The 20,807-nt window shown below is 38.8% G+C and overlaps 1 protein-coding gene across 1 annotated transcript in view; it reads left to right on the forward strand.

The window, feature by feature from the left end:
• The first annotated feature begins 277 nt into the window (after positions 1-277).
• Positions 278-20,807, forward strand: part of LOC110568326 (obscurin-like) — a 76,423-nt gene continuing 55,893 nt past the window's right edge. Inside the window, 1 exon segment of the mRNA XM_064370133.1 lies at positions 278-401. Within this exon segment, the coding sequence (XP_064226203.1) occupies positions 278-401 (124 nt within the window).

The following is a 20,807-nucleotide window of genomic DNA, read 5'->3' on the forward strand; positions in this document are numbered from 1 at the left end:
CAGTGAGAGCTAAGAAGCTTGCTGTCAGCTGGCCTGGGTGGAGCTGGACACACTCAAGTGCCGGTCAGTGAGGTGGGCATTTGGAAGGACCTGGATCACAGGAGCTGGTGCTTGCAGGACACAGGTCACCAGGCTTGGGAGATTAGAGGCAACACCCTCAGACTTGACCTCCATGCCCCAGGCCTGGAATGTCCACTCGATCTGGGGATGACCTGAGTTGGCTTGGGTGCCACCAAGCAGCCGGGCAGGCCGTCCTGTGACAGTGTTGGTGGCTGGCATGGGGCCAGACAGTGGACGGCCACCCCTGGTGAATGGCTGCCTGGCCACTGTCATCCTCGTGGGTGGCCACAGGTGCCTCTACCCAGCTCTGCTGTGCACTGAAATTGCGGAGAGGGGGTGGGGTGGGTGGGGTGCAGGGACGTGTGGCTCTGGGCTGGGAGGCAGGAAAGGGAGCATCTTTGAGTGGAGACAGAGTTCAAAATATAACAGCTGCATTGCAGGGGACACAGCGGGGCAGCCACTGGATGTGACCTCGTGCTAGGCTCTGTGCTGAGGGCAGGGTGCTCTCCGGGGTCTGAAGAGTCAGCTCCCTCCAGTCCCAGGTAGAATCTGAGGCCTCTGTCCCACCCGCAGGAGGGAGCCAGATGGGGGGCAGGAGAGGAGGGAGGGAGTCAGGGGAGGATGGACTCAAGGGGAGGAGACATACAAGTTTCTGAGAGGGCAGGTGTGGCAGTGCCCAGAAGTCCATGCCCATATCAGGCATGGCTGAGGGTGGGCCCCAACTGGCCTTCCAGGGAGGTCATACTGATGCCAAGGCTGCGACTATGACTGCATTTTCCAAGGCTGGAAACTGAGGCTGGAAGACATGTGTGACCACAGCCCATTGTCAGCCAATTCACAGCAGTGGGGCCAGAATTGGCATCAGCCTGAAAGGTCCATCAGAGGGAGTAAATTCTCTGTCCCCACAAGAGCCCAGGTTGTGTCTGAGAATGTACCAGTGTCAATGCCGGAATGTCATGAAGGCACTAGGGGCTGCCTCTAAGGCCTGGAGGTGAGCAGACATGTGCATGCAAGTCTGTGTGTGTGCATGCATGTGCATGCACCTGTGATTCAGAGCCCTGCGTCTCTTTGCTCTTCTCCCTCAGCTTCCTTCATTGCTAGGGCCAGTCCCCCTCAAGGGAGGAGCCTCTCAGTGGCCTAAATGACAGGCTCATTGGGAGAGGGAGGTAACCTGCTTGCATACCTCTAGGGCCAGGAGGCTCTTCACCTTGCAGACAGCTCATTGCTTGAGTACATCGTGAGCCTGTGAGAAAGTCCCTCCTTAGGCTGAGTCAAGCCACGCTCATGTCCCTGTTTCTGGCTGTGCCCATGGAGGCCCTGGATGGCCATGATGCTGCCCCAGGCCCTCCCGCAGTGAGAGTCCCAGTCTCCTTCCAGTCTGTCCCCGACCACTGTTCTCCAGATGAAGGCCAGTTCCCTGAGGAGTCTCCTGACTTCACTAGCACCTCCCTTTGCCCACTCACACTGATCTGGACTGGGGTGTGAAAAGTGCACTTGTGCCTACATACGCACACACAGCACACACACAGGGACCCACAAAGGGACCCAGTTACATGTATGGATGTAGGTACACCACATATTTACACACAGCACACACACACACACACGAAGGGACCTAGTTACATGCAGGGATGTAGGTACACCACATACACACACACAGCACACACACACACACACAAAGGGACCCAGTTACATGCATGGATGTAGGTACACCACATACACACAGCACACACACACACACACACACACACACAAAGGGACCCAGTTACACGCATGGATGTAGGTATATCACATACGCACACACAACACACACACACACAAAGGGACCCAGTTACATGCAGGGATGTAGATATATCACATATTTACACAGAGCACACACACACACACACACACAAAGGGACCCAGTTATATGCAGGGATGTAGGTACACCACATATGCATGCACAGCACACACACACACACACACACACCGGGACCCAGTTACATGCAGGGATGTAGGTACACCACATATGCATGCACAGCACACACACACACACCCCGACCCAGGTACACTCATGGATGCAGGTACACCATATATGTACATACACACACACACACACACAGGGACCCAGTTACATGCAGGGATGTAGGAACACCACATACACACACACACACACACACAAAGGGACCCAGTTACATGCAGGGATATAGGTACACCACATACACACACACACACACACACAAAGGGACCCAGTTACATGCAGGTATGTAGGTACACCACATACACACACACACACACACAGGGACCCAGTTACAGGCAGGGATGTAGGTACACAACATATTTACACACAGCACATACACACACAAACACGCAGGGACCCAGTTACATGCAGGGATGTAGGTACACCACATACACACACACACACACAGGGACCCAGTTACCTGCAGGGATATAGGTACACCACATACACACACACACACACACACACACACACAAAGGGACCCAGTTACATGCAGGGATGTAGGTACACCACATACACACACACACACACAGGGACCCAGTTACAGGCAGGGATGTAGGTACACAACATATTTACACACAGCACATACACACACAAACACGCAGGGACCCAGTTACATGCAGGGATGTAGGTACACCACACATTCACACACAGCACACACACACACACACACACACAGGGACCCAGTTACATTCAGGGATGTAGGTACACCACATTTTCACACACAGCACACACACACACACAGGGCCCAGGTACACACAGCACACACAGAGGGACCCAGACACATGCACAGATGTAGACACACCACATACACACACACAGCACACACACAGGGACCCAGATACACACATGGATGTAGGTACGCCACATATGCATGCATACATACACACACACACAGAACCTAGACACATGCATGGATGTAGGCACACCACATACACACACACATGCACACACAGCACGTGCACAAGGACCCAGATACATGCACGTATGTGGGTACACTGCATATATGCACACACACACGGACCCAGAGACATGCATGGATACAGGTACACACATGCACATACAACACAGAGGTATGGCTGTATACACATGCAACCCATGGAGCTAACAGGCACATAGGCACAGTTGCATGTGCTAGAACGTGGGCCTCCACAGCCACAGGCGGCTGCATGTACAGACACACACATGAGCACACAGACACACACACCTCTGTGTGGGACACAGGTGGTGGCTCTGGAGAGCTGGCAGGAGGCCTGGAGGGGCCCTGAGTTTGCCAGTCATGTGTGCACAGCTTGATGCACACATCTCCCAGCCTGGTCCTCTTGCCTCAGCCTCCCAAAGTGTTGGGATTACAGGTGTGAGCCACTGCGTCTGGCCTCAATGAAGCTTGTTGGGGAGGCCTTTGGTCTTTTCCAGTATCCCTGCTTAAACACTAAACATTAACCTGGGCAAATACGCCACCTCCTATACCAGCTGACTGTCCCATCAGCTGCCCAGGTTTGTGGGGACACGGTGTTCCTCCTGCACCCTCCAACGTGGCTTTTCCAGCCCCTCCCACCATGCCCACTGGCTGCTGGGCCCTCTGCAAGCCCAGGCTGGAGCAGGCTGGCAGCTGATGTGTTTATTTTCCTGGCAGCAGGGGCGGGCGGGAAGGCACGAGTTAATTGGTACATTTTGTAAGCAATCGTCTCCTGGCACCCTCTGCCACAGCATGTAGGCTGCCAGATCCCATTAATCATGACCTGGAGGCCCGGGGTCTCCGCCACCTGATAGCTTCATTTCTGTCCCCGGAAGGATGGAGCTGTTCTGCCTCCCTATTGGCATTATCTGTTATTCCCGGACACACCGCTCTCTCCTGGCACACTGGCGGAGTCAGGGCCTGTGTGAGGGGCCCAGTGGGTGTGTGGGGGTGGCAAGCAGGGGAAGACACTGACTCCACAGCCTGTGGCCAGCTGGGCCTTGCCAAGTGTCTGGGGCTTCATCTGCATGGCGCTGCGCCCATTTCAGTGGCAAAGACAGCAGGAGAGGCTGGTGCCTCACAGGGGGCCATGCTACTGGAGGAAGGTGGCAGTGGATACCAGGTGCCCCTGACTGTAGCCTCCCATGGAATTTTGGGGCTTCCTGTGAAATGAAAATTCAGAGCCCATTGTTAAAATGTTATTAATCACTCCGAGATGGCAACAGCAGAGCATTAAACCAAGCAGTCGGCCTGGAGCGCTCGGGCCCCATGCGACGGCCCAGGCCACACTGAATGGGCTGCCCTGTCCACACGTTCTGACAGAAGTACATGTGTGCACACAGACGTACACTCACATGTGTGCACACAGGCACAGACACCCCTGGCCACAGGTAGTGCTGTGGGGGCCACAGAGGAGTGACCTAGACCCAGGCCTTACTCATCAGAGTTCATGTTTTTTTTTTTTTTTTTTTTTTGTTGAGACGGAGTTTCACTCTTGTTACCTGGGCTGGAGTGCAATGGTGCCATCTTGGCTCACTGCAGCCTCCACCTCCTGGGTTCAAGCAATTCTCCTGCCTCAGCCTCCCGAGTAGCTGGGACTACAGGTGTGCCATGCCCAGCTAATTTTTGTATTTTTAGTAGAGACGGGGTTTCACCTTGTTGACCAGGATGGTCTAGATCTGTTGACCTCGTGATCCACCCACCTCAGCCTCCCAAAGTGCTGGGATTATAGGCGTGAGCCACCGAGCCCGGCTTCAGAGTTCATGTTATTAAAGTTGTGGGAGCTAAGGAATTAATTTGACAAACTTAGACAATAGGTATTTTAAGTCACTAATCAAAATGGAAAGAATAGCCATGTTGTGGATACACACTTATTTAGAAATAAACAATGATTTCATCATCAAGGCTAGATTTCCATTGCTTTCACAATTTTATAGAATTCTAATTTTCCAGCCAAGCTCATTACTATTCTCTATCAAATGAATGAGTCAATTAGAAGGTTTAACTTTGCAGAAAGTCAAACTCTCAGCAAAGCTCCATTTTAAATATATTGACTTGCCCTTGAAAGTCTTCTAATAACATAGAAATGGTGTCTCATTCACAGGAGTTATAGCAGTGAATGATTTTTAATAGGCAATAACAAAGTAAGTATAGCAGGTAAGAAAGTACTTTATTCCACATTCACCAACATGTCCACTGGCATAAATCAGAAATTCTTTTATAGCAAGATTCCTGCTTCAGAACATAGAACAAAACTGAATGATTATGTTTCAAAAGATTTCTACAGCATTTCCCATCAGTTCTTAAAAGCCGCCTTCAGAAACTCAAGGAGAATTTTAAAGCCTGGAAAATTTACATCTATATTTTCATTTTAATCTTTTGAATATTATCCCTGCATAAAGAAAATGACAAAACTAGAACATTTTTATGCTCTGGATAGAAAAGCCCATCCTAATGACTAAAGAAAACAAATTTTATTTATGGGCAGCAGTCACATCGATGCAATAGTTTAAAATATTAAAACAATAGATTAAACACATATTTACTTAAAGTTTTATAGCATCCTATAGTTGTATTATGTCAAAATTTATATTACATCTTTATATCTTATATTTAGAACATAAATGATTTGAAAACTTTTACAGTTATTTATCTACATAATTTTTATTTTAAGTAACAACACATAAAAACACATATATGTTTATGTATATATTTCACATATATATTTTTAAAAATGATAAAAAGTGATGGCTAATTTAGGTATTACAAATAGCTGTTTCATATTTCCTGTATACATAGGTAGATTTTGTTTATACTACAACAGAGAAACCACTATAGATGTTTTCTTTTCTTCCATGTAAAAGTCTGAGTGAACAGTTCAGAGCCAATGTCTTGCTCGACATTGTCAGGGGCTCAAGTTTTTCGGTATTGTTTCTCCCTTGGGTGCAGTCTCCATCCCCAAGTGGCCTGAAATGGCTCACCTAGCTCCAGTTACTAAAATTCCTATTGATGTTGACAGGAACACAAAACAGAAGAAAGGTATGCTCTTGCCTTTAAAGACACTTCCTAGAGTTTGCACTCACAGGTTCCATGGACATTTCTTTTGTCACAATTTAAACATATGATCATGTCCTGACAAGGCTAGAAAATAGTCTTTATTCAAAGTGATGGTATTTTCAGGTAAGTGTGCCATTATTATGAAAGAGAGGCTTATGAGGATTGTGGAATGTTTTACGATCTATGTCACAACCTACTTTAAATAGTAGATATGGGAGTGAGTCTTTCTCTCTCTCCACCCAACACATGATATTGTACTAGAGGCATGTATGTAAATAAATAAATAAATGAGGCTGGGTGAATCAGGTCACATCTGTAATCCTAACACTTTGGGAGGCTGAAGTGAGAGGACCACTTGAGATCTGAGACTAGCCTGGTCAACATAGCAAAACCCTGTTTCTACTCTACAAAAATTTTAAAAGTATCCAGGTGTGCTGGCATGTGTGTAGTCCCAGCAACTCTGGAGGCTGAGGCAGGAGGATCCCTTTAGTCCAGGAGATAGAGGTTGCAGTGAGCTATGATTACATCACTATATTTCAGTCTGAATGACTAAGTAAGACTCTTTCTCCAAAATATAAATAAATAGATAGATAAATAACTCAAAAAACCCAGTAATTAGATAGAAAGTACTTTCAGTATAAGTAATTTGCAATGATAATTTTGAGGCATTAAAAAGCATTCTTATTATTCACATTAACAAGTAATAAGGTAGCAGAAAATTGTAGGATATAGAGAAAAACAAATAGTGTTCTATCGTTAAGTTATTGAAGTTACTAAATTAGACAAATGATGCTTAAATTGATTTCATTATAAAATTTACTTTTGTACATGCACTTGGGGCAAAAGTAACACTAGAAACTGTTTTTTTTAATAAAAAAGCACTATTAATTCTTTTAAGTCGATGTTTAGAAAATACAAACCTAGTGACATTTAAATGGCATTTTGGAGTCTGAAACTGTTTCAATGTCATTTTCAATGTTGAAATCAACTTCAGATGAAGATGTAACTTTTAAGAGTCATTTGGGTATTGTAACGAGAAAAAGACAATTGAGTAAAGCTGTATAAAATCCTCTAAATGAAACACATAAGAGGAATAGAAGAGAAGGAGAGACTATTATGGATTTTCAACAAAAAATTTGATATCAAAGCCAAACATAATTTTCTTGCAAAATTTGATCCAGAATTTACACTTATGTGAATATAAGCACAAAGATAGTTACCATTGTGCTCTTTAGAGCACTGTTTCAATATCCAAACATTTACAGCAATACAAATGATTACTAACAGGAAATCGGATGAACAAATTATAGCACATTGAAAATCAATTCTCAATCATAATTATAAAACTGTTAATATATATTTTTTGGTATAAAAATGTATTTAGGCTATAATAGTAAATGAATCAAAAATTATAAAATACTGTATGCAATATGACCTAAATTTTGCAATACATTTACAATACATTTTGTATATATCCTTATGGATATGTTAATACTTTATTCTCTAAAGATTAAAGTATTAACTTTAAGTTTATGTTAATATTTTATTAACAAAGTTTTAACATATGTTAATATGTTATTGTATAAACATTAACACAGCTATAAGGATATATATAAAATGGTAACAGTGATTATCTCTTATGGTAGAATTTTGACAATCAAGATATTCTATTCTTTAACATTGAATGTGTATTATCCAAAAATTATTACAGAAAGCACAATTTATAAAGTAATACAATAAGGTAGCTTGATAAAGTAGGCATTACTTAACATACATAATTAAGTAAAAGGAAGAGTATATACCAATCTGCATGTATGAAGTCTTGTAGGTAAAAATAATGAAATGTGCATTATGATGCAATCTAAAATATGTACATTAAATATTACCAGTGGTTCATTTTGGGAATAAGGCTTTTGGATAATGTTTCTAATAAACTAAAGCTATATTTTTGAAAAATATAATCAAATTATTAAGTATTACTTTATGAACTTCAAGATGTATGAATTCTACAGTTTCTACTAAAATAGAAGTAGACACCTTGCATTCCCTTTCTTGTTAACATCTGCTCTCTCATTAGATCACAGGGGCCTAAGAAGCCATTTACATGCACAAAATTCTCTATCTGATGACAGAAAATAATCTATGTAACTTATGTTTTATACACTTGAATTTAATAATTTAATTAGGCCATTCTTGCACTGCTATAAAAAATACCTGGGTAATATATAAGAAAAGAGGTTTAATTGGCTCACAGTTCTCCAGGCTGAAGAGAAAGCATAGTACTGGCGTCTGCTTCTGGGGAAGCCTCAGGAAGCTTGGAATCATGGCAGAAGCTGAAAGAGGAGAAGGAATCTCCTCACATAACAGTAGTGGTAACAAGTGAGAGAGACAGGGTGGGTTGGGAAGTACCACATACTTTTAAATGACCAGGTCTCGTGACAACTCACTCAGTATTGTCAATACAGCACTAAACCCATGAGGAACCCACTACAGTGATCACAACGCTCACTGGGCCCAATCACCAGCATTGGGTATTACAATTCAATACAAGATTTGGGCATTTAGGCAGAGACAAATATTCAAACTATACCATTTTGCCCTGGGCCCTCCTAATCTAATGTCCTTTTCACATTGCAAAATACAGTCATGCCTTCTCAATCATTCCCCAAAGTCTTAACCCTGCAGCATTAACTCAAAAGTTCAAAGTCCAAAGTCTTACCTGGGACAAGGCATGCCCCTTCCACCTGTGAGCCAGTAGGGTCAAAAACAAGTTATTTACTTCCAAGATACAATTAGGTATAGGTTTTTGGTTAACATTGCCACTCCAAAAGGGAGAAATGCCAAAATAAAGATGCTACACATCTCATGCAAGCCCTAGCAGGGCAGTCATTAAATCATAAAGCTCCAAAATAATCTCCTTTAACTCTAAATTCTGCATTCTGAGATGTGACTGCAGGGGTGAGCTGTCAAAGTATCAGTAAGCTCCACCCCTGTGGTTTTACATGGTTCATCCCCCAAGGCTCTTCTCGCAGGTTGGAGTTGAATGTCTGCAGCTCTTCCAGGCACAGGGTGCAAGCTGCTGGTGAGTCTAACATTCTGGAATCTGGAGGATGGTGGCACTTTTCTCACAGCTCCACTAGACAGTGCCCCATTGTGGACTCTGTGGGATCTCCAACTGCGTATTTTTCCATGGCACTGCCCTAGTAGAGATTCTGTGTGAGGGGTCTGTCCCTGCAGCACATTTCTGCCTTGGCACCCAGGCTTTCACATACATATTTTGAAATCTAGGTAGAAGCTTTTAAGCATTCCTCATTCTTGCATTCTGCCTACAAGCTTAATACCACATAGAAGCCACCAAGACATATAACTCGCTTCCCTCAGGAAGGGAAGTGGCAGCCCAAGTTGCACCTGGGCCTCTTGGCTCCACAGTTGGAGCTGGATTGGTTAGGATGTGGAAACCATTGTCTTGAGGCTGCACAGGACAGCAGGACCCCAGCCCTGGCACGTGAGGCAACTCAGTCCTCCTAAGCCTCACGATCTGTGATGGGAGGGACTGCCACAAAAGTCTCTGAAATGACTTTAAGTACCTTTTCCCTATTTTCTTGGCTACTACCACTTGGCTCCATTTTAGTTATGCAAATATTTCTAGCACACTTTTTGCTGCAAAGCCTCCTTGAATTCCTGTCCAGAAAAAGCTTTTTCCTTCTCTGTCACATTACCAGACTGCAAATTTTCCAAAGTTTAATGTTCTGTTTACTTTTTAAAATATAAATTTAAACTTTAAGTGATTCATTTATTTGCTTCTGCATCTGAGTTAAGTTATTAGAAGCAACCAGGCCACATCTTGAATACTTTACTGCTTAGAAATTTCTTTCACCAGGTATCCTAAATCATCCTTATAAAGTTCAAATTTCCACAGATTCCTAGGGCAGGCATCCTATGCAGCCAAGTTCTTTGCTAAGATATAACATGGTTGACCTTTGCTCCAGTTTCTGATATGTTTCCCATTTCAATCTGAAACCTCATCTGCCTGGCCTTCACTGTCCATATTTTTATCAGCAATTTGGTGACAATCAATTAACAAATCTCTAAGAAGTGTCAAATTTTCTCTCATCTGCCTGTCTTCTTCTGCGCCCTCTGAACTCTTCTAACCTCTGCTCATTACCCACTTCCAAAGTTGTTTCCAAATTTTCAGATAGCTTTATAGCAATACCAAACTCCTGGTACAAATGCTCTGTATCAGGCCATTCTTGCATTGCTATAAAGGAATACCTGAGACTGAGTAATTTACAAGAAAAGTGGTTTAACTGGGTCATGATTATGCAGGCCATCCAGGAAGCATAGCTCCAGTATCTGCTTCTGGGAAGTCCTCAGGAAGCCTACAATCATGGCAGAAGGTGAAAGAGGAGCAGGCATCTCAGATAATGAAAGAGGGAGCAAGAGAGAGAGAAAGAGTGTGTCAGGAGGTGCCATACACTTTTAAATAACTGGACCTCATAAGAACTCACTCTCTATTGTGAAGGCAGCACTAAGCCCTGAGGAATCTGCTGCCATGACCCAGTTACCTCCCACTAGGCCCCACCACCAGCATTAAAGATTACAATTCAACTTAAGATTTAACTCAATGGAAGTTTGGATATTTGTCTATAATAATGAAGATAACACCAAAACACTTGAATTCAAAAAATTGCAGTGGAATTGCCTCAATTCCTATAAACCTCAATGGAGACTGAGAAAAGGGTCTGGTGGCAGGACCCCAGCAGGGTGGATCTCGAGCACTTCAATACTTGTGCAGGGAGGGTGCCTCTTCAGAGAGTTAGTATTACCTGCCAATTAATCGCCACAGGTGAAACTGCTAAGTGTGTGGGAGGGAGGTGGCTGGCGGTTAAATCATCTCTTTGTAATCTTAGAGGTTAGCCAGGAAGCTAGGCATAGATCTTAGTAGACAATAGGAGATAATGCCTATCTGTTTAACATTTACATTTGAAGCTTGTGTTTCAAGTCTATCCTGCATTTATGTTTGTCAAGAGCTACTCCTAGAAGACTAATTTAAAAATAAAAATAAAGGGAACATTTTGGGTTCATCTGACCTAAATATGAAAGGTGCCCAGGTTGAGACTGACCCAGAGACCTCTGGATTCAGGCTTCTAAATGACTTATCTCTGTTTCTTTGTTGAATTCTCCTCTCATTCCCTCCCTCTCCTCTTGTCCTGTTTCTGCATTGCTATTTAGTTCTTTCCAACTGTTAGCAAATTTTCCCGACACCCATAGGATTCTTCCAGAATCTTTCTCAGTTTTGACACATATCCTATAACATTTCTGGAGATAATGTAATAAAACATTCAGCACCAAAATGCCTTGTGAATTTCATCTTCCAAATACTTCTCAGATATATCAACCTCTAGGTCATTTCAGCATTTCCATTCAGGTCCATTTCTGTCATCTCTTGCTTGCATTTTTACAATAGTTCCTAAATGTTCAGTGTGAAGCAGTCCTTCACTCACACACATATCTAAATCATTCTCCAGACTTTAAGGAATTCCACAAATCTCCCCACACCCAACAAACACACTACATTCTCTAAAGTGAAGTTAGAGAAATTGTTTTAAAAGTGCATGTCTGTCATGTCCCATTCACACAGTCTTCTAATAAAAAAATGTGTCCATGGCTTTCTAGAATCCTGAACATTGCCTGCAGAGTCTTTAGCTTTATGGTCACTCTCTCCCTTTCCATCTTCCTTCACAAAGTTTCTCTTCTTTTCCTCTCTGTCCACAAAAGAAGTGTGTGTGTGTGTGTGTGTGTGTGTGTTTCTCCTACTTCTTCTTAAATGGGCACTGCCTCTTACCAAAGGATATTTTTCCTCTGCATCAGATCCTCTTTGCTCTTCTCTTTGCCAAGTGAATTCTGACTCATTTTTAAGATCTTGTTAAATGTTGGTGCTGTAGTAAAACCACAGAATTTTATTATCTTATGGTTCCGGAGGGCAGAAGTCAAAATCAGTTTCAAGATGTTGGTAAAGCTGGTTTCTTTTAGAGGCTCTCAGTAAGAATCCATTTTGTTAGGTTTTCTACCTTCTAAAGGCTGCCTGAATTCCTTGGTTTATGTCCCCTTCTCCATCTCCAAAGCTAGAATCTTCAAATCTCTCTTTCTGAATCTGACTCCTTGCTTCTATCATCCTTGTGCCTTTTCTGAACATATTTTCAGGATTTGCTTCCTGAAAAAGCATAAATGGGGAGGAAAAAAGCATCTCAAAATGTACCCTAAAGAAGATAAATTTGAGCTAGAATTTTAGATTTATCTTGCAAGACTAAATATAAAATTCCAGACATATAAAGAACTAAAAAGATCAGAAATATTTTAGGGTACACTGATGTGATTCAAGCAAAAGTTTTAAAGAATTTATTTGAAAACAAGTTGCATAGGTAAGTTTAGGTTTTGAAAGACAGGCCAAAGCATTAGCATGTCATTCTTAAAATCCAAAGCTTAGCTTTCACCAAAACTTGTATTAAGATTTTTTAAGTTCTAACTTTAATTTTGAAAGAAGCTGTTTGTAGTCATCTTTTAAATGTGTGACTTCTAGAGTAGTAGTTTACTTAGATATTTCCTCATTCTGGGTTTGTGTTAACAGTTTTCCAAATAGCATGGCCTATCTTTAGAAATGTTCTTAGAAACATGTCGCATCTGGTTGCACAGCTTCTTATGCATAAGCAGAGCAAGGGTCAAGACAGAGAGTTTGGAGTGAAAAGTACAGGTGAGATAAATATTTAAGGGAACTGATGTTTTCTTAGTCTGAAGTTCAAGAACATCAAGATTATCTGAAAATAATGAATTTTTATTGAATGCTTGATTTAAAGTCATTCTGTGTTCATAAATATGTGAATGATGATTACAGATTTAGGGTTATTTTACGTCTACATATGAATAGCTCAGAGTTTCTCAAAGTATAATTCTTAGATCAATGACACTAAAATGTTCACATTCAAACTCCTTGATTTTAATTTAAGAGTATGGATAAGATATTCTTGAGGTGAGACTCAGAAATCAACACTAACAGTTACAATCCTTCAAAATGAGGTCATAATACTAAATACAAATTGTTGCTATCAAGCAATGGCTAAACTTATCAAAGTCATTCTAGTATAATATGAAATATAATGTTAAAAAGACAAAATTCCAAATTGGAATTCAGTTTTTATACAGGAGAGCATTCTTTATATAAACCACTATCTTGCATGATATTTTTAGTGCAAGTTTTCAGTATCTAAAAAATGACAAAAGAAGCAATGACAACAAAATTAAAGATTGGTATATATCCCAATTAAAGGAGTTACTTATGTTAATTTAAATTTTGATCAAGTTTTTAAAAAGATTTTTAAAGCAACTATTTTAAATGAGAAATGCTTGACTATGTTATCTTCACAAAAATTTAACAAAAGTATCAATAATCTTTTATACTCAGAAGAAAAAGAAGTAAAATTCATGAGGGAAAAACAGACAGAAACTAAGAAGTACCAAAATATGATGGCAAAAACTGACATTAGGTGTCTTATAAATCTATACAGCAAACATGATTGATTGTCTCAATAAAATATAGATTATAAATTATTAGGGCCATGGGATAAGTTAGTGTATTAGTCTGTTTTCATGCTGCTGATAAAGACATACTGAAGACTGGATAATTTATGAAAGAAAGAGGTTTAATTGGACTCACAGTTGCACACAGCTGGGGAGGCCTCACAATAATGGTGGAAAGCAGGGAGGAGCAAGTCACGTCTTATGTGGATGGTGGCAGGCAAAGAGAGAGAGCTTGTGCAGGGAGAGTGCTGTTTTTCAAAACCGTCACATCTCCTGAAACTTATCTGCTATCATGAGAACGGCACAAGAAAGACCTACCTCCATGATTCGATTACCTCCCACTGGGTCCCTTGCATAACACGTGGAAATGCAAGATGTGATTTGGGTGGGTAAACAGCCAAATCATATCAGTCTCCCTTTACATTAAAATTGAAATAATTATTACTTTATGAATTGGTAAATTTGATGTTTTTTTACTGGTTTAAATAAATATTTCAATGCATCCATCTTAAGATAAAAAGAAAAAACTTGAGCAATCTTATCTAAAATACAATAGTTCTAATATCCCATGTAAATTATTGTCACAGTTAATCATAAACTGCCATATACAGGGTAAATAGATGATAGATGATAGATAGATAGATGATAGATAGATGATAGATAGATAGATAGATAGATAGATGATAGATAGATAGATGATAGATAGATAGATAGATAGATGATAGATAGATAGATGATAGATAGATGATAGATAGATAGATAGATAGATGATAGATAGATGATAGATAGATAGATAGATGATAGATAGATAGATGATAGATAGATGATGATAGATAGATAGATGATAGATAGATGATGATAGATAGATAGATGATAGATAGATGATAGATAGATAGATAGATGATAGATAGATAGATGATAGAGAGATGATGATAGATAGATGATAGATAGATAGATAGATGATAGATAGATGATTGATAGATAGATGATAGATAGATAGATGATAGATAGATGATAGATAGATAGATAGATAGATGATAGATAGATAGATGATAGATAGATGATAGATAGATAGATAAATAGATGATAGATAGATAGATGATAGATAGATAGATAGATAGATAGATGATAGATAGATAGATGATAGATAGATAGATGATAGATAGATGATAGATAGATAGATAGATAGATGATAGATAGATAGATGATAGATAGATAGATAGATGATAGATAGATAGATGATAGATAGATAGATAGATGATAGATAGATAGATAGATGATAGATAGATAGATGATAGATAGATAGATAGATGATAGATGATAGATAGATAGATAGATGATAGATAGATGATGATAGATAGATGATAGATAGATAGATGATAGATAGATAGATAGATAGATGATAGATGATAGATAGATAGATGATAGATAGATGATAGATAGATAGATAGATAGATAGAAAGCTAGACAGATAAATAGATAACAGATAAGCAGAATCATCACTGGTTTGAGTGTTTTTAAGAATGGGAAGATAACTTCTTGCCTTCCTCTCAGGCACCTAGAGAAGCTAGCACAATGTTCTTAAGATATTAAATTGGAATGTGATGATTGAACATTATTCCAACACCCTAACTCTATTACATTTGCTTGAAGAAAACAAAAGGACGTGGAATATGCAGGTGAACAAAGCACAGAGAATGATGATATACATTTTAGTTTAAGTGCAATTTACGCATTTCAGCACAAATCCCCTTGGTGAAAGCCATTTCCAGAAATAAACTTTAGGGTATGCTGCTTCAAAACTGCTGTGTTTAGCTGATAGTCCATAAATTCTCTGTTGGAGATATTATGATCTACAGTGGATTCTAGTTAATTGGCACATCTCAGTGGAAATTGAAATACACCAGTTAGACAATGATTGTCTCATTTAAATACATAATTGCTCTTATGAATATCAGATACATTTGAAATTAGAAAGGATTTTTGAAATGCAAAACATTGACCAAATTGTACATGTACATAATTAAGACAAATTAGAAATGCAGATGTTAAGCATGATAAAAAACATTATCATCAAGGCATATTCCCATTTTTCTGTTCAGCAGTTTAATGAGTATTATAATCCATCTGGCCAACACAAACCCAAAATATACCTAATAACCAAAGTCAAAAATAAATTTTAAGTCTTTTATCATTAATACTACTCTGTCCTAATATTATTTTAGAAAGCCACCAAGGCAAATACTATACAAATTTGGTGCTTTTTATACTTAAATGTTATAAATGAAGGCATCAATTTAGAGTAAATTAATTTCTCATGGGAAAGACAAAACAATTTTTTGAATTTCAAAATTTTTATACTTGAGTACTAGTCAGTAGGATGTTTCTCCAATATATACTAAGATGATTATTATGTACAAATCTATATCATGCAAAACTCTATTTGCTATAAGAAATATTTATAATGGAGAACATCAAGGAATTTGCAGAAGATGAAATACTAAGAGCTTTCTGTTTCTAAGGTATTAATAAAGTTTTACCAAGAATTTTGCCCTTAATTCACCCCAAAACTTAAAATTTACATTTTTGGCAATTTATATAATCATAGAGTATCTGAAGTATTACAAATGTGAAGGGCCAATATCTTGGTGTTTCTCAATTAAAATGATTTCTAAGCAATACTAAAGTATATATATTTTATAATTACTTAGAAATATAATGAGTGCATGGATACATATATGAAATGGAAAAATACATTTTATTTTGTGCAATTACAGCTAAGCTATCTTATTAATATGGCATAAACCAGTAGCAATTCTAACATTAAAAAATTTTGTCTAGAAAAAATAAAAAATATTTAAACAAATAATCATTATTACAACCAAATAGAGCATCCATTCACTCGTATTTTCCTTTGTATTAAATATTAATACAAATTAATATTTAATACTTTATTTAAATACTTTCTTCTTTAATTAGAATTATCCAATATTGAAAGTTTTAAAATATTTCATTTACTGTATTTTATGAATCTATATAATAAATCACATATCCTTGAACACTTTAAAAAAAATCTTGTTTAGCATTTCACAAAGCACTTTGTGGAGCACTCTAGCAGATTATTTCTTCAGGAAAAAAAATCTGTTTTTTGTTTTCTGTTTTTTGTTTTTATTTGGTAATGGGGTCTTGCTCTGTTGCCAGGCTGGAGGGCAATATCATGATCTTGGTTCACTGCAACCTCTGCTTCCTGGGTTCAAGCAATTCTCCTGCCTCAGCCTCCTGAGTAGCTGGGACTACAGGCACACACTACCATGCCCAGCAAATTTTTGTATTTTTAGTAGAGACAGGGTTTCACCATGTTGGCCAGAATGGTCTTGATCTCTTGACCTCACGATCCACTCACCTCAGCATCCCAAAGTGCTGGGATTATGGGCTAGAGCCACAGCATGCTGCCAAAATTCTTGAAATATATAACTCTTGTATAGCCCCTGCACCTGAGCACCAATGTAAACTATGGGTATGATGGGGTAGTGGCTCTGTTGATCAGGTTATACTATGTGACAAGCAGTGATGGAATAGTCACCCCTGTGATTGCATTATGTGATAGAAGTCTCTGTTATAGCCGTCGGGAGGGAAAGAAGAAATAAGAGGGAAGAGGTTCTGCTGGCACAGAGAAAAGTCAAGAGTCATGTTGTGAACTGCCCACAGGAGGCACATGACAAAGAACAGAGCACAGCCTCTGGGAGATGAAAGTGTCCCCAACTGAAGGCTAACATGGACATGGAAACCTTAGTCCTACAGCTGCAAGAAAATAAACTCTTCCAAAAATCACATGAGGAATATAGGCAGGCCAGCCAGCTCCTTCAGTTCAGCTTTTAGAGACCCCAAATGGAGAACCCCCAGGTAGAGACCCTGGCCTGGAGTCTTCACTCACAGAGACTTTGAAATAACAAATTGTGTTGTTTTATGCTCCCATGTCTGTGGCAATGTTTTATGCAATAATAGATAACAAATATAATATGTATGCATTGTAATTTAAAAATAACTATCAAATAGATAAAATTATTTTAGTTTAATTTTTAATTCTTTAAATTCTTATCACTTTAATACTTCATATTTTGAGGTATGAGAATTGTTTTTTAGTCTACTCTCAGCTTACTTTTTATCATTCAGTGATTTTATTCTTTTGGAATATATTAAAATGATCTTTATTCTTCTCATATAAATAGTAAATCTTTTTACCATGTCCATTATAAAATTTTGCTTTTAAATCTGTTTATGGAGAGTTTGATATAAAGTTTTTATTTTTAACTTTACAGTTTCACAAATATAAAGAACTTAGAAAGTTATTTATATGTAATGAACTTCTCTTTCAATAAACCAGAAGTTCCACAGTCTGATGTATTTTCCTTTGCTTTGATGCTTTGAAAGCTCTCTCAGTTTGAAGCTATATTTACATTTGTTTGCTAGCAGATCACCGATAATTCATTATTGAAGGTCAAATTACTCAGTTGAATCTGACTCAAATGCATTATTTTTCAACCACATTTTCAGATTTAAGTTCATCCTTCCTCATATTCCTACTTTCTTCTTTTTAATGTCCAAATGAATATTCTCTTATGATATGTCCTGAAAGGACCATTCTATTGTCTTCTACCTTCCCTTCTACACTCAATCATGGTGTTTTATCAAACTCTTGTTTTGTGATCTAGGAATTCCCTGCATGCACCACCTTTTGGTCATTTTGCGTATTTGGAAATCTGGCTGGCTTTTGATGGCTCAGAATCCATAACCACCACCAAGAAATAAGCGTTCATTATGTTCTCACTTCCCAGGGGAGATTTCTGGTAGAAGCCCAAGGAAGATTTCCAGAGAAGTACTTGATCACATTCTCAGAAAAACTCTTGCTCTTTTGAGCCTAATGTCAATCTTCACTGCTGTCATCACTGTTATTCATCTGCCTCCTAGTCTTTTGTGTGTAGTCGTTTGAAGAGTTTTAACACCAGGCACCATTTCTTGCTTCCCAGAATGATTTGTTACTATTAGGTCCTTTGGACATCAATGTGGATGGCTCATCCAAAAATCAAGGTCATTTTTTTCAGTTCTTTATAGGTAATCAACTTCTCTTTCAATCTCCTCTAATTACTTGTGCACTTTGATTCAGGTCAGTGTTGACTGCAGAAATTTATTGCATTAAAATATCACTATTTTGACTGCATTGTCCTTTTTATGTGTATTAACGTAACTGGTCTTCAACTTTATTTTGATGAAAAGTGAATTAATCCCTCTAACTATATATTGTGAGCATTTTTCTGCTTTTATTTTTAATTCCATTTAATAACACTTATAAATGCTATTTAATAAGACTTATTTAATAACATTTAATGACACTATTTAATAACACTTATAAATGCTATTTTTACGTTCTATGGCTATATAACAACCATACACTTATGGGTCTGAAAATTGTTATCTCCTTATGTAAGTTAATGAGTCAGAAGACCAGGAATAGTTTACCTAACTCCTCTGCTTATCTGTCACAAAGCTGCAGTTAAAATATTTATCAGTTCTCTGATCTCATTTGAAGCTCAGGGTCTGCTCCCAGGCTCATGTGATTACTAGCAGAATTCACTACTTGTACCTGTGGAACTCAAACTAGTGTGCTTTTTCAAGAAGAACAGAAAAGCATCCTTGAATTTGGAAAGGTCTAAGCCCTTTTATAGGGATCAATAGAGTAGGCAAGACCCATTCAGGTTAGTCAATTGTTAACTCTGTCCAGCTGATTAAAGCCTTAATCACAACTGAACATCCCCTTAATTGCTGTCATAGAATGCAACTTAATCGCAGATATACCAACAGTGGGAGTCTTAGAGACCATCTTAAAATATTTACCAACACAAATGCCATATATTTATTTGCCCCTCTATCCTTTCAATTTCACCTCCTTGGCAAAATAATAATAATAACAATAATAATAATAACCCAAGTAAACTGAAACATCTACCTTCTTCGGCTAGAAGCACAGAGCTAGGTTAAGCACATGGGCAAATAATATTATGTATCTTGAACCCAGACTTCTCTTTGTGTCATTTATGCAACTGCCTTTTCATACAATTCTCAAACATGTCAGTGACCCTTTAAATTCAACATGCATACACCTTATTCATGTTCACTCCTCTAAAACCTGATCCAACTCTTGAGCTTTCTAACTTAGTAAAGGGCATTGCTAGAAATCCATGTGGGAAGCCAGAAATCTGGTAGTCAATTCAGCAATCTCATAGTCTCTAAGTCCCATATCTCAATCATTACTGTCTAACAATATATGTTAAACCCATCTGTCCTGCCTTGGAACTCCTATACGGGGATATCGTGTGAGCAAGAGGTAAACTTTTGACCTATCAAGCATGGCAATCTGAAGCTGTTTCTACAGCAGTTAGCCTATGATGGGAAATGCCAATACAGGTCCTTTGAAGTAGGATACTTCAATTAAAAAGAAATTAAGTTGTATGGCATTGGAATACCTATACTGGGCTATTGTGTGAGCAAGAGGTAGACTTTTGATGTGTCAAGTATGGAAATCTGGAGCTGTTTCTTCAGCAGTTAGCCTACTATGGAGAATGCCGATGCAGGTCCTTTGAAGTAGCATTCTACAATAATAAAAAAATTAAGTTGCATGACATTGGCTTACTGAGCAAGTAATAGTTTGGCAAAATTAACATAGGAAGTAATGAATTGGTTACCTATAATAACTTGAAAGGCACAAAGTATGGTTATGGAACCTGGGGCTCCAGAAGAAGAGTTTCAGAAAGAAAATCATAAAACTGTGCCTTTGGTCATTACTGGTTATATTTAATATGGTATTAGAAAATACATGAGTTCAGGAAAGGACTATATCATTTGGAAACAGAAAGAAAAGAGTAGTAATATATCAATACAGAAGGTTGGAGATTTGAAAAAAAAAACTATGCTTCTAATATCCAAATAACAATAATAATAATAAAGGATTAAAACACTTTTGAAGACAAAGACTCGTTTTGCTGGCAGAGATGAAATTTAGCTTGGAGCTTCTCTACTCAAGCAATGTAATTAAACTGAGAGAGGGAATCATTGAACTATGAAAAAATAAAAATCAGTATTGGGAGTTATATTTAGCTATGA

Source organism: Aotus nancymaae, unplaced genomic scaffold (assembly GCF_030222135.1).
Source record: "Aotus nancymaae isolate 86718 unplaced genomic scaffold, 86718_ANA_hifiasm-v0.15.2.pri h1tg000102l, whole genome shotgun sequence".
Taxonomy (NCBI): domain Eukaryota; kingdom Metazoa; phylum Chordata; class Mammalia; order Primates; family Aotidae; genus Aotus; species Aotus nancymaae.